Genomic DNA, 14,698 nt, shown 5'->3' with positions numbered 1-14,698 from the left:
ATAGGATACCAAGATATATTATAAGTGATAATGGAAAGAAGTTCTACGGTACAATCATGAACAAATTGTGTGTACAACTTGATTTCAAACAACATAACTTTTTTATGTACAATGCTTTGACTAATGATTTGACAAAAGCTTTAATAAGACCTTATGTAATATTTATCAAAAAGGTGGTGAATCATTCAAAGAAGGATTGGTATGATAGAATTAGAGAAGAATTATAGGCTTATCATACTACATTCTAATTGTCGACTTAAGCTACTCTATATTCCTTGGTATACGGGGTTGAAGCTGCTCTTCCACTAGAATGTCAAATTCCATCTTTAAAAATTATGATCCAAGAACAACTTTCTAATGAAGACAATGTTCTTTTACATCTCGAAGAGCTTGAAACTTTAGATGAAAAGCATATCTAGGAATAACAACGATTAGAATGTTATCAAGCAAAACTTTATAGTGCTTTTAATAAGAAGGTGCGACCACGCTCATTTAAAGAAGGAGATTTTGTCTTAGCAGTACGACACCAGATAATCATGTCAAAACATATGGGTAACAAGTTCTTCTAGAAATGGGACGACTAATAAGTCTACACTAACAAAGCGTACATCATTATCAATGAGAACAACTTGAGGATTGGGCCTATCAATGATAAATTCTTAAAAAGATACTATGTTTGAAATCTGATGTAACTCTAGCCCACATGAGATAAAACTGTGAAAGGCAAAAAAAAATTATTTTATGACTTGATTTTTTATCCATAGATGCACGTAGACAACTTAAAATTCATTTTGAGTACAATTATGTAAAAAAAAAACCCTTTAACAAAAAAATCTTTTAAACTACATTATGACTTAATCCTTTATCCATAAAGGTATATAGGCAACTTAAAAATTATTTTTAGTCACATCATCCTTTAAAGTTATTCGAGCCAATATGGTTGTTCACAAGAAAAAAGAGGGATAAATAAACCTTAAAAACAATTCATAACATGGAAATCCAAATAATAAGACACGAGTGAAGGCAAAATATAGACTTTATTAATAGAAAGAAGAATTCTATTACATAAAATATGTATTCTCAATATAAAATAATAAGCTAGTGTTACAAAATAAAAAACAAACAAAGCATTACAAAGCATAAGAAACCATCAGCATACTACAGTTTCCAGCTATGTTCTTTTAACTCATTTTATTTGGTCTCCAACAATCCTTTTATTTTTTGAAAAATGATGGCATCAGTTTCACTTATCACAGGGAAATAGGATAGTGTGGGGATCTCTGCTCAAATGTTAGAGGTGATTATTTTTCTCTTAGAAAGCTCTTTATCATATCCCTTAAGGGATGACTTTAACTAGATCTTCTTGCTCTGCAACTCTATCAATTGATCCTTTATTTTTGTTATCTCAGCGTTAATGGTGGAAATAGATCTAGATGCCTCTTCTTCAAAAACTTTAGAATTTTTAAGTTGCACTTCAAGCTTTTCAACATTTAAAGCTCGCTACAATAATGTCATCGTAGAAGATAGGAAAGACTCTAACTAGATAAAATTTTTAGCATCTCCAATCACCTCCATCATTATCATTATGATAGAGGAGCAATCAAACTTTATATCTCCTATAGAATGGAGGATCTTCTCAACTTCACTAGTTAAGTTAGGAATATAATGGATCGATGTATGAACAATCTTATTTCTGATGCTCTCCCTATATTTAATAGCAAATCTAGATCTTTTCTCACCTATTATATCATCAGCATAATACATATTAACTCCTGATGGCTTAAAGATAGTAGTAGCTCTAGGATTACACAAGTTAGTCCTTATATTAAGGACTGGTAGAGGTGGTGTTATAGATCGATGATTAGATTACTCATGTGGTAAGCTACATGAAGGATGAAAGTTTCTAATTCTAATAGCTAAAATATTAAAAGGATTAGGGCTAGCAATAAAAGCGACACTCATTTCAGGCCCAATATACATTTCAAAGTCATTCCCTAAGTTTTGTTGACCAAGTTGAAACAAAAAAAAAAAGTTAATATATACCAAGTAACATGAATTAAAGAACAAAAAAAGGGTCAAACCAAATCATCAACATTATCTGGCATGATTGATGCATTAAGGACTCCATAAAAAAAACTCAGTCCACAAGGATTGAACACTTTCTTCATGTTCACTGTCTTTAACATTTAAAATTGCTTCAACATTGTCTTTCTTTTTCTTATTGCACACATATCATTATGAGCATCTCAGTAAAAAAAAAAAAATTAATATGGCGTGTAAAAAAAACAAGATAAGAATTCATTTACCAATTATAGAGGAAAGGATTGTACACTTATTTTCTTTGCCCCTGAGGAGTAAGTGGATTTCTTCTTTAGATTATCTTTTAAAGCACTCATTCCCTTCACACTAGGAATCACAAGTGATGCTAGATGGATAAGTAATCTTATTGGATTCCCTAGACTGACTTGTAGAGAAAGGCACATTGTATCTCAAGTCATCTCAAGTCATATTATATCACATAGTCACCATCAATGGTCTCACAATCTTTATGAAAGGTAATAAATAGGTACTTACAGCTTTTTGGGGAAAAATTTCTTACCAGCTTCATTAAGTTCATTAGCAGAAGGGATGACTTCATTATAGAAAGTGTTGAAAATAAAAAGGTCACTACATGATTTCAATTCCCAAAGTGACATAGACTCCTCACCATTTAAAGTAGATAGCATGTTAGTAGTGAGATTCTAATAGTAATAGAAAGAAAGGATAACATTCATTTGCCAGTCATATGTAAAAAAGGATGCACAAATGGTGTCTTGAATATTCGCCCTCATGAGGATCGGCTTGTAGTGTCTTAAATATCTTATACATATTCCCAATATTTAGGAGTATACTTAAATGCATCAGAGATTGGAAAATAATCCTTGCAAGTAGCATCTCCATTATGTTTATGATAGTCTAATGGTGGCAAATCAGCTAGAAAAGTTATTGAATGTGGAAATAAGAATTGCTATTGTAAAACTGGTTAAGGCAAACCATCATGACCTTAAAGTTCATAAAAAATCTCCTATAACCATAAAGTCAAATAATTGATGCTTTTGAAAGGCCACTTCTTAGCAAATGGATCGACAACGGGTTCATATACATTAAGGCTTGTCCTACAATACTTGTCTTCAATTACAAATAACCTTTTAGAAGAAGAAGAAGAAGAAGAAGAATTCTTGAAAGTCACCATCTAAAAAGCAATATAGTACGTATTAAGTGCATATTTAAAAGAAGGGATAGGGAACAAGATTATAAATCTCATGATATTTATATGTCCTAATGATAATGATAATAATAAAAAAAAAAAGAGGGTAAGAGATTACTTGAGAAAAAGCCAAAGAAAAGTGATGAGGTTATGAATTGCGAAAACCAATATCAATGGGTCATAATAAAAATAATAATAACAACAACAACCATTGTCGTTAAAAAAAAAAGACTATTTAAGTATTAAGACAGCCTTATGAAATATTACAGCAAGAGAATTCAGATCACCAAAGAAACTCATATGGAACTCAGGTAAAACGGTTAACCTACATTCAAATTCCAAAGAATGTTAAAGAAAATTAAGTTATAATTCAACACGGGACAAAAACTTATATCATTGAACATGAACAAGTCGTAGAGTTATTCAAGTGGAGAAAGCCTTGCAAAATGCAAAAAAAAAAATTGCTAATATGGTTGAGAAGCTGCAGGAAGAATTTATAAGATTGTCCGAGCAAACGACATTGATTTTTAATGCAAATGAGAAGGAAAAACACTTGTTGAAGCTCTTTTATTTACAAGGTTAAAATGATGGAATTGCTTTGGCCTTCATGTCTGATGAATTCTAGAGTTGTAGGAGAAGTAGCCTTGAACTCACAATGTTTGTAGAAATAATCTAGAGCTGGGAGAACATATCACAATCTATCAATTCAGGGCTGAGAATATATCATAATTTATGGTAGCAATGATTAGGGAATATTGGTGACAAAGATGTTAAATCCCTTGCGGCAACTTCCACCATGAATATGCCTGATGAACAAGGAATTTGCAATTCTGAACCACTGGTTGGAAGATCATGTATATTCACACATAAAACCCAAGAAATTGTATGAATAAGATAAGTTCACATATTAAAATAGCAAAGTTGAATTTTTGCTACGGTTGGTTTATAAGCATAATTGACATCCAAGTTAAGGTTTTGCAATGCTAATAACGGTAATAAGAATGATTAAGTGGAATTTGTTTATAACAAATATTTCATCCAACTTCAATCTTTGACGAGGCTCTGTATATAAATCATGTGGAATCTGTCTACAACAGACGAGACATCTAATTTTATAGGCTTTTGAATCTGTCCACAACTCGTAATTGTGTCCTGCATGTATACAAAAACAAAACAAAAGCACACTTGTAATTGTAAAACAAATATCGAAGAGCCATGGATACGTGCTAAGACCATCAGTGATGCTGGATTGCTATATGGAAGCCACAGCTCTAGCTCAACTAGTTAATTTCTATGTTTACTTTCTAAATTTCATAAATTCGAGTTTTATAAATTTTAAGATCATTGTAGGTTTACATAGTCGTTAATTTCAAAACTCATAAAATTAATTAAGGTGCATACAAGTTGATCCGAATATTCACATTAAAAAAAAATACAAAGAACTACTTGGTTGGGGCTGCACCATTAATCGAATTTGAATTTAAGCAGTACCACACTCGGTGTAATGATATCACCAAGTAATCACCTGACCCAACATCGTTCTGCTTAACCTTTGGCTGATCAATTCTGTCCATAGATGCTAACCATACCCAACAACACTTCACAATCTTTGCAAAGCAGCCGAAAAGTTTGATATTGATTTTGAAGTAAGATGTTTGGTTGCCAGGTTGAGGCTGCACAGTTAATAAAAGAGCAGGAGGAAGGGCTGCGTGGTTGGTAACAAGAAAGGGGCAATGTAATGCTCTTTTACAACCACCCCAGGAATCCTTTCCTAATCTAAATCAATAAATCTTTCTTATTTTGTGAGAGCAAAGTCAGCAAGAAAAAAGAAGAAGAAAAAAAAAAGCAATTCATTTCCTCATTTGAAACTAGAAAACGGGGAAGTCAAGTTTTGTTTTCCTGTTCAAAGCATAGTAACGACAAAAGCAAAAAGGAACAATGGCAATAGTTCCTGTTCTGTGAGGAAATATTGTTATCAAATCATGATAGATTTTTTTTTTTTTATCAATATTTGATATCATGTGGTTCGATTCCACAACCATTAAGATGCTAATTACTATTCATGCATAAAGATCAATTTTAAAATTTGGTCCTTAAATATGCATTTGTTTCAAATAAGATATTGAATTATATTATTTAGTTTGATAAATATCAATTAAAATTGGTCTATAAATTTTTATTTTTAACTATTATATTTTATTTTTACAATAAGATATATCTATTTATTATGAAAAATTAGTATGATCAAATCAAATTTTAGTGGAAATTATATTTAAAGTACAAAGCTCTCTTATCCATATTTTCAAGACATGTCCACTTGTTTTTAAAATTAAATGAACTTATTTCGAGGAGGTATTTGTAAAAATAAAAATTTTCTACTAATCAAATATCATCATATGTTATTTTTATTTTATTTTTTTATAAAATAATAAAATAAAATTGAAATAAATAACATGAAAAATAAGTGAGTTTTGATATATTTCTTGGCCAATAAAAGAAGAAGAAGAGTTTTTGGAATACAACTTTTCTTAAAGACAAGCTCTTTAAATAAGAAAGCTCTTTCAAAAGTTCATAAGACTCTTTTGTCCATACTTGATATCTACAAAGAATAAAATTCCGTTAGATCAAACCTAAATGTCTTATAGGAGTTTTTCAACAATACTTTGAAGATAAATCAAAAGTATTTTTCAAAGCATCAAATCATTAAATTTCACTTCGCAATATACGTTCAAATTCGTGTTCTTATAAACATATATCTTAGTTTGATTTCATAAATAAATCAAGTCACCATATATCAAATCAAAGGGAAGAATTATCTTGTTCTTTTCAAATAAAACTTTAGATAGAAATTATATCCAATTATATATTTAATAAAATCATATATTTATATACATATACTTATTTAATTTCATGTATTTAAAGTTTTATTTACGGTGTATGTCTATGAATCCATTAACTAGAATAGAACATTCTTTTCATATAGATTAATCTATTCTCAACTTTTTTTTTTAATAATTACTGTCCTTTTTTATTGTACTTTTTTGTGATATAAAAAATTAATTTTATATTTTTTAATTAATTAAAATCAAATATATTCAAACTTAAAAATATAAACACACTTGATATTAAATACTATAAAATATATATTAAATTAAAAGAAATAATATTTGATTGATTTTGATTTTGTTCACCGAGTTTTTTTAAAATTATGAAGTGTGAATTAGAAAAAAAACACCCTAAAGTATTATGAAATTACAATGACTATCCAAAAGTTTAAAGATATTACAAAAAATACCTGAATATTACAAAAACCTCCATCTGTGTCCAAATTACACAATAACTTTAAATCATTCGATTCATTCCTTGAAATTAAAACCGAAGTGGATAAATATCTATCTTGGCTTGTTTGGTACTGAGTACGAGAACAAGTACATAGAAGATGCAGGCAGTAGCCACGTGTCAGCCATGACAATTCTCTCGTTGCCACCTCTCCTCTTCTCCTCTTCTCTCCTCAACTTATCACTGGTTACGATTTCTGACTCGCCCGCCTCTCCCTTTACGTGTCTGTCTTTGGCTCTCTCTATCTCTCCAAAAAGATTCCATGTTTCAGTGCTGCCTCGCTCAATTACTTTGATTTCATTTCTGAGTAAGTCTCTCCCCCTCTCTCTTCATGTACTTGTGGGTTCTTTTGAATGTTTTTACCTTTCCTTTATTGCTTCTTGAGTACTGGTGCTGCAACTTGAGAAACTGCATGCACCTACATTTCCCATGATCTCAATTTCCCTTTTGAAAGAGCTGGGCAGATGTGTTTTTGATTTCAGCAGTTTTTTTCTCCAAAAAGTTGCTATCTTGAAGCCAAATTTAGTTGCTTTCTTGCTTGCTTCAGATTTCCCTACTTTTAAGATCAAGCTATTACGAGAATCGTTCATTATCTGTAATTACTCAATGCTAATTCCTGAATATGTTCAGTGCAGAGGAGGTTTTTGACTTTGTCTTTCTCTCTTCATTATTGCCTAAAATGTTCCTGAATGGAGTAACTGATTACAGCATTTCTTGGGCTGATCTTGAATTATATCGTAGCTATGAATAATTAGTTAATATTTTGCTTTAAACCTCTACGCAGCGCTCTTGGACGTGTCGTAATTGAGCAACAAATGAACGTAATTGGTCAATTATAATGGATCCAGTGGTGCTATTTCCGGAATCAATGGCTACTGCTTTAATCTTGGTGACAAAGCCTTTCTCATTATGCAAATTGGCCATCATGATTCCTCTCAAAATCATGTTTATTGCTATTCACACTTGGATAGAGCTGCTGCTAGTCACAATCAATTTTCATCTAAATATGTTATGGAAGACCATGGTTTGCTTTGTCGGTCTTATACTTTTTCCTGGTCGGGTTTTGACTGCCTTACCAAGGGAGAAGATGGTTAGTTTTAACTCTTTGATTTCTATGGCTTTCCTAGATAAGATTTTTATTTTAGCCTTGATGGGCTATCAATTTGTGTGAGGATTCGTATTTTTTGGTTTCTTAGCTAGCTAGGACCTACATGACTGTATGTTAATGGTGAATTGGAGTTACGTTTGCTTTTGATACATTTTTTAATCGGCTTTGCTATTATGATTTTCAGCTGGAAGACCAGCTGCTTCGGATGCAGATCGAATTGGACAATCTTATTTGGGAAAGGAAGGAACTTCATGGCCAGCTCCAGACAGCAGATAAAGAAATTAGAATTTTGGAATCAGTGTTAACCGAAGTTGAAGAGGAAAATGAAAAGGCGATTGCCAAAATTGAATTTCTAGAGGTTGAGGTAATTGCTCTACCCGTCGGAAAATTGAGTTAATTGATCAAGTTAATTTGTGGTTTCAATCATCTAATGTGTGGTGATGGCAATTACAATGTCATACTTTTAAATTACACATTGCAGGTGCCTTTATAAAATTGTTTCCCTTGTAATTGACATGTTTTGGTTGTCCAACCAGGAAGAAAATGGAGAGAAGTGTTCCGATTTGAACTTTTATTTCAATACTCAATTTGCGTTATTGGGACCTGGCCTGTAGACTAATTCTATCGTTTAATTGCAGACATCAGTCTCCATTTCTGAACTGATTTCTAATAAACAGGCAGTTGAAGACTCTCTTCTTGAACAGATTAAAAATAAGCAGTAACTTGTTGCAGGCTTGGTTATCTTCTAAATGGGCGAATTCTGTAGTCTAAATCATTGAGATTTTATAGCTTTTTCAGCCATGGCTTATCTCGATGGCATACGCTTTAGTGGAAAAAGATGAGCAGACTTTGCACGTCAGCATTGACTATTAATGCATGATAACCTTTTACCTGGACTATCTTGTTCATAATGATTTACAGAGTATCAACCTTTGGATCGAAGTTTTGATAAGAAGTTTATTGAGAAAGTGCTGCCCATAAAGTTGCCATGTCTAACAATCTGTCCAGCCTAATATGTTTGGATAATCTGCATTTGTTTGGTTATCGTAACCTCCCTTTTCCTTTGCATGTTTCAGATTGATTGGTTCATCCTTTTAGGTCTTAGCATAGTAGATAACCGATCTTGTTATCTATCTGTCCTTTTTCTCCCCGTGATCTGATGTTGAAGATATTGCTTTAAAATCTGAATGCTGTGTTCTAAAGTAGTGTTGGTGCTTACTCGATTCAAGGATAGATAACCTGGTAGAGATGCCATTCTTTCCCGACATTCCTTGTCAATTTGAAAATAGCAATTTAGCAATGCTTATAAATTTGGAAGTGGGACGAATTGACAAAATCTTACTTGACATGCCAAAAAGTTAGATAGGGCATACCACAAACAAATAATGTCAAGGAATTGCTTAATCTAGGTTAGTTTTTGGATCTGTATCTGTAAGTTTCTGTCAGTTTCCTATAACCCTGACAACTTATGCATCTATGTAAGTTGAATTCTATGCTATTGCTTTGCCTACACATTGTGATTGTATTCCGTGCAAATGAAAAAATATGTGGGTTTCAACAGTTGCAGGATCTGAAGGCTGAAAATGCTCAGCTGAAGGAAAATGTGGGTAGAGGTAGTTGGAGCTTGAAAGATCATGATCACAGAGACAATGGCCATAATATCATTGCTGACAACTATGGCATTTCTTCTGGTATCCAGTCATGGAAATCTGACTATAAAGGAACTGAAATCCTATTCCAAGACCTGATGATGCAGAGAAAGGGATGGGAGGGCGACTGCAAAAGCAAAGCAGAATTTGTCAACTGCTTGAAAGTTGAATCCACAGATAGTGTGCCCATTCACCAAGTTACAACGGGTGTTTCCTCAAGGAATTTGGACATAAATGAGGCTCTGATACATAGCAGGGAGGCTGCACTCTCGCAGTCTCTTTTCAGTGCTGTGCTATCACTTTTGGTAGGAATGATCATCTGGGAAGCTGAAGATCCTTGCATGCCCCTTGTGGTAGCACTCTTCACTGTTGTTGGCATATCACTGAAAAGTGTGGTTCAATTTTTCTCCACCATAAAGAACAAACCTGCTTCTGATGCAGTTGCTCTTCTAAGCATCAACTGGTTCATACTTGGCACACTTACTTATCCAACAATGCCAAGGGTAGCCCATATTTTGGCTCCATGGGCCTTGAGTTTATTGGACCGGACAGTGAGCTGGCTTGGTATCTCTTCCTGTTAACTGACAATCTACGTACGTAGCTGTAGGTAGTACAGTATGGAACCATGTAATGTAAGACAGGCCATCGGTCTTTTTTGAGGTTTTCTTCATGGTGGTGAACTCATTGTATAGCTTGCTTGTACGGTATAGGCTTTTCTTGTGTTTTTTTCCTTCTCTGCTATTAACTTGTGAACTCCCTTTTATTTTCCTTTTAATTAAACAGGAAGTATTATAAGTGTAGGAATTCGTTATAGATTGTGTTATCGTCTATGTGGCTTTTCTGCATGTATTTTTTTTTTTAGTGCCCATCTTTGTCATATTTCTCACCCCTAGAGGGCAAGCAGTCATGACATGTTGTTACCTGGGACTTTTAAAGGGATGCAGGATTAAAGAGTAAATGGAAGAGATCAGCACAGCACATGCTTAGCTTGATGCGGTGTATCCGACGATGAGCACGTAGCTTCTCAGATATATATGCTATTGAACAGCTCTTCCACTTTCAATAGAGAGGTCGGTATCACTTCTTTTTCCATTTCTGCCTAGTTTTTCCTTACATAAAGGGTAGAAGGACACGAATTTTGATGGTATGCGTGGTTATAATCAACCAAAGATATTTTCCTAGGATGTCAGTCGACAGTCGGTACAAGGATTAGTCTAATCTCATAAAGTTTATATGACCTTGATCTCATGATCTGATAACATTATACTGTTTAGGACTTTAGTTTAGTTAAAGCTTTGAATTTGACTTGTCTAGAGTCAGGAAATTTCTCTGTAAGAACTATCTTTAAATTCACGTCATTAAAGTAGATTTGCACTTGTGGTTCGTGGGCTCAATTAAAAGGACGTCAGAGCCTACCTTTACATCTCTTCCATGTATTTATGAGCAGGAATATATTTGTGGGATCATGCTTGGTTGTCTCTTCTACATCCAGCCTTATTCTATTTAAGTGGGAAGTGGACTTGTGCCATTGAATTGAGTGTTTAGGGCCCAACCAGGGAAAATGACGACTCATAGTTGTTTGTAAAATAATATCCTTTTGAATATGAGCCTGAATGAGTGGGATGGCAGAAGATTGTTGCATAATTTAATCTCTTGAATCTTTTATCACGTTACTTGCACATCAAGCTGTTTGTATGTGCGCGCATTGGATAGCTGCAATCTTCTGTGATTTTGAATGTTCTTGAGCTGAACAGCTAGTTATGAGAATGAATTCTGTGGAAACACCTTTCTGTTGGTCAAGTAGCTAGCCCGTTTATCAATGATGGTCCAGTGTGGTACATCAACTGAAGAAAGTGTCTGTCTAACCATGATATGTTTTCCTTATGGTGCCATCATTTACTAGGACACGTTATGTCGTGATACAATCTGTGCTGTCCATTTAGTGGTTGTGTGATCCTTTTTGTTTATTACCTGGATGAGAGTTTGAAGCAGGCCACTGTTTATCCAAGTGGAGAGATTAGCTAGAAGGTTAATATCGATTCTCTTCTTAATCATGCATGGTGCACTCTTTCCTTTTTTTCGTGCCCCTCTTTTCTCTTGTGACTGCAATGATTTGCACGGAAGGGGCTATGAGGTTGTTTGATGACACCCTGTGATTTTATTGAATAGGGTATCAGAAAAGTGTGGTCCTGCTTAGGACAAGTTTCCTGGGTAGACAAGCCATAATCATTTTGACCTCCTAAGTAGAAAGCGTTATCGAAAGATGGAAACAAATAAGAAATTAACTTAAAAGACATGAAAATATTATTTTTAAAGTATTTATTTGTCATATATAAAAACAATACAATTAAGCTTTTTAAACTTCTAAACGAATGAGCTGATAAGACACAGAAAAGAAATTTTAGTTTTATTGTATATTTGTTTTTTTGTGTAGTGATAAATTTTATTAAACTTGAAAATCTTATAACAAAATATTATATCTTTTAATATTATAATTTTTAATGAAAATACATGACTGTTAATAAAATAATTATATTTTAAATTAAATTGAATAGTTGTTATTCAGTTTTATCTCAACAGTTATAAATATCAAAATTAATTATGAAAATTAAAGAAATTAGTTCAAAAACAAATTAATCTTACTAACATATCAAATATCAAGTATTATCTTCTGATATTGTAAATATCTATATAATAACGTTAGAAAACTCACTAAGTAAGTTAACCTGTTTTTAAACTCAATCATAAAAATTACTATAATAGGAAACATTGGATATTGTATCAAATAATAAATATTTTGATTGCATTAAAATTTATAAAGTTGAGGTATTATTTTAAACGACAATTATGATATAGATATTAAGTGACGATGATGATGATGCAGCAATGAAGTGACGTTATGTTTTTATTTCATTTTTTTTTGGTAAAAAAACCTTTTTTGAAAAATATTTGAGCACTTTTCTAATTTAAATCTTCAATTAGTGTTAGAACTTAAATACTTAGAAGAACCAAATATTGTTAGACAATAGTGAATATATTTCATCATTTAACACTTCTTTTCAAAAAGCAACATCCTTAGAAGACAGCTTCACATAATGTTTTTAGATCATTTTTCATATTTAGGATTATCTATTTCAAAGGCATCTTAATCATGCCACATCTTATTTACACCTTACACGTGCATCATGCCTTTCTGTGCTTGCACGTTACCTTTCCTTTGAATTTCTTGTGCTCTCTCTAGAAAAACAAAAACGCAAAAAACAAGAAAGAAAAAAAACCTTGATATGTCATTAAGGGTGCTTTTAGAGTGCAGTCAGAGCATGCATGCTGACTTTACACCATGCCTTCTCCATGTCTTCCTTGGTGTTATAGCTGAAGATTTTGCCACGCCCTTTCTTTATAACGATGGCACACGTCAACATTACTCGTATGAGGTGTGGCAAGATCATCACCCAGCATGCGACTTGGAGACGTATGTATTTTATGTTGATCATCAATTTGGGAGACGTATGTATTTTATGTTGATCATCAGTTTGTTCCTTCCTCTTTTTTTTTTTTATTTATATGGGTGTCTGGGTCAGCTTGCGCATACCACGACTAATCCCTACGGTCCACTGAATACCCTGTAAATCCAGTAGGCAGGTAAGGCACCGCGGGGATGACAGGCGTGCACGCCAGGGCTTGAACTCAGGTGCAGTGGAAGCAGACAAGCCCCTTCCATCACTAGGCCAAGCCCCTCGGTGCAATTTGGTCCTCCCTTGCTTCTTCATTAAGTGTCCGTTTTTTAAAATTCAAATTTTTTTTATTAAAAATTAATATATTTTGTATATTTTAAATTGTTTTGATGTACTAATATTAAAAATAATTTTTAAAAAATAAAAAAAAATCATTAACATGTATTTTAGCATAAAACATTATTTAAAAAATAACTATAACTACACTGCCAAACATACACTAAATATTTGGCTTCTGAAAAAGATATAGGATAATATAATGTGAAAAACAAAAGCAATTTTTTATTTGACTTTAGATATTATAATCATATTTTTATACTAGTTTTTTCAATGACAAATAAAGTTATTTTCACACTAATTAAAAATATATTAAAATTACTCAGTCTTTCATTATAGCAATATATAGCAATATATAGTAAAAGGCTAAGCTATTTTTTTTTAAGTTTTTTTTTAATGCCTTTAGCTTTTTTTTTCTTTTAATAAATTTTGTTTTGTTTAATTTAGTTTAACCTATTTTATTTTTTTCTAATTTTTTCTTTTTTGATGCCTTTAGCGCTTTTTTTCTTTGTTTTTTTTCTTTTAATAAATTTTATTTTGTTTAATTTAGTTTAACCTATTTTATTTTTTTCTAATTTTTTCTTTTTTGATGCCTTTAGCGCTTTTTTTCTTTGTTTTTTTTCTTTTAATAAATTTTATTTTGTTTAATTTAGTTTAACCTATTTTATTTTTTTCTAATTTTTTCTTTTTTGATGCCTTTAGCGCTTTTTTTCTTTGTTTTTTTTCTTTTAATAAATTTTATTTTGTTTAATTTAGTTTAACCTATTTTATTTTTTTCTAATTTTTTCTTTTTTGATGCCTTTAGCGCTTTTTTTCTTTGTTTTTTTTCTTTTAATAAATTTTATTTTGTTTAATTTAGTTTAACCTATTTTATTTTTTTCTAATTTTTTCTTTTTTGATGCCTTTAGCGCTTTTTTTCTTTGTTTTTTTTCTTTTAATAAATTTTATTTTGTTTAATTTAGTTTGTTAATGTTAAATTTCTTTCTATTTAGTTATCAGACTTTCATGACACATATCCCAGGTTTTACAGGTTAACCCAATTAATTTTGGGTTAACCCGTCCATTTTTTTTCTTTTGTTAATGTTAAAAAAATTTTATTTAGTTATCAGACTTTTATAACATGGATCTCGGGTTTAACGAGTTAACCTGGTTCGACAAGGTAACCCAAAGTTTTTTTCTTTTTATTATTTTTTTTATTTAATTTGATTTGTTAATGTTAAATTTTTTTCTATTTAATTATCAGATTTTCATGACGCATATCCCGAATTTGACTGGTTAACCTGGTTTTGCAGGTTAACTAAGTTAATTCTTGGTTAACCCATCAACTTTTTTTTTTCTATTTAGCTATCAAACTTTCATGACATGAATCCCGAGTTTAAAATGTTAACTTGGTTTAACAAGTTAACTCAAATTTTTTTTTATTGTTTTTTTATTTTTTATTTTTTTTTTGTTTATTTTAATTTGTTAATGTTAAATTTTTTTTATTTAGTTATCAGACTTTCATGACATATATCTTAGGTTTCACGGGTTAGCCCGTCAATTTTTTTCCATTTAGTTATCAAAA

At 31.7% G+C, this 14,698-nt stretch overlaps 1 protein-coding gene across 1 annotated transcript; it reads left to right on the top strand.

Annotated features, from left to right (window-relative positions):
* The first annotated feature begins 6,653 nt into the window (after nt 1-6,653).
* On the top strand, nt 6,654-10,147 carry LOC105128481 (coiled-coil protein). Its single transcript, XM_011030183.1, has 4 exons — nt 6,654-6,893; nt 7,371-7,676; nt 7,879-8,058; nt 9,256-10,147. Exons 2-4 carry the CDS (start codon nt 7,425-7,427, stop codon nt 9,922-9,924), a joined length of 1,101 nt encoding a protein of 366 aa, XP_011028485.1. The 5' UTR covers nt 6,654-6,893; nt 7,371-7,424; the 3' UTR covers nt 9,925-10,147.
* The last annotated feature ends 4,551 nt before the right edge of the window (nt 10,148-14,698 follow it).

This window comes from Populus euphratica, unplaced genomic scaffold (genome assembly GCF_000495115.2).
Source record: "Populus euphratica unplaced genomic scaffold, PopEup_1.0 scaffold14.1, whole genome shotgun sequence".
Classification (NCBI taxonomy): Eukaryota; Viridiplantae; Streptophyta; class Magnoliopsida; order Malpighiales; family Salicaceae; genus Populus; species Populus euphratica.
The sequence above is the reverse complement of the archived record's forward strand: the minus strand, read 5'-3'. Positions and strand labels throughout refer to the sequence as shown.

Excerpts from the sequence above, each read along its gene's own strand:
- LOC105128481 (XM_011030183.1), top strand. The coding sequence starts at position 7,425 with ATGGATCCAGTGGTGCTATTTCCGGAATCAATGGCTACTGCTTTAATC. Across the intron at positions 7,677-7,878 it reads CCTTACCAAGGGAGAAGATG|CTGGAAGACCAGCTGCTTCG; the intron begins GTTAGTTTTAAC and ends TATGATTTTCAG. Across the intron at positions 8,059-9,255 it reads TTGAATTTCTAGAGGTTGAG|TTGCAGGATCTGAAGGCTGA; the intron begins GTAATTGCTCTA and ends GGGTTTCAACAG.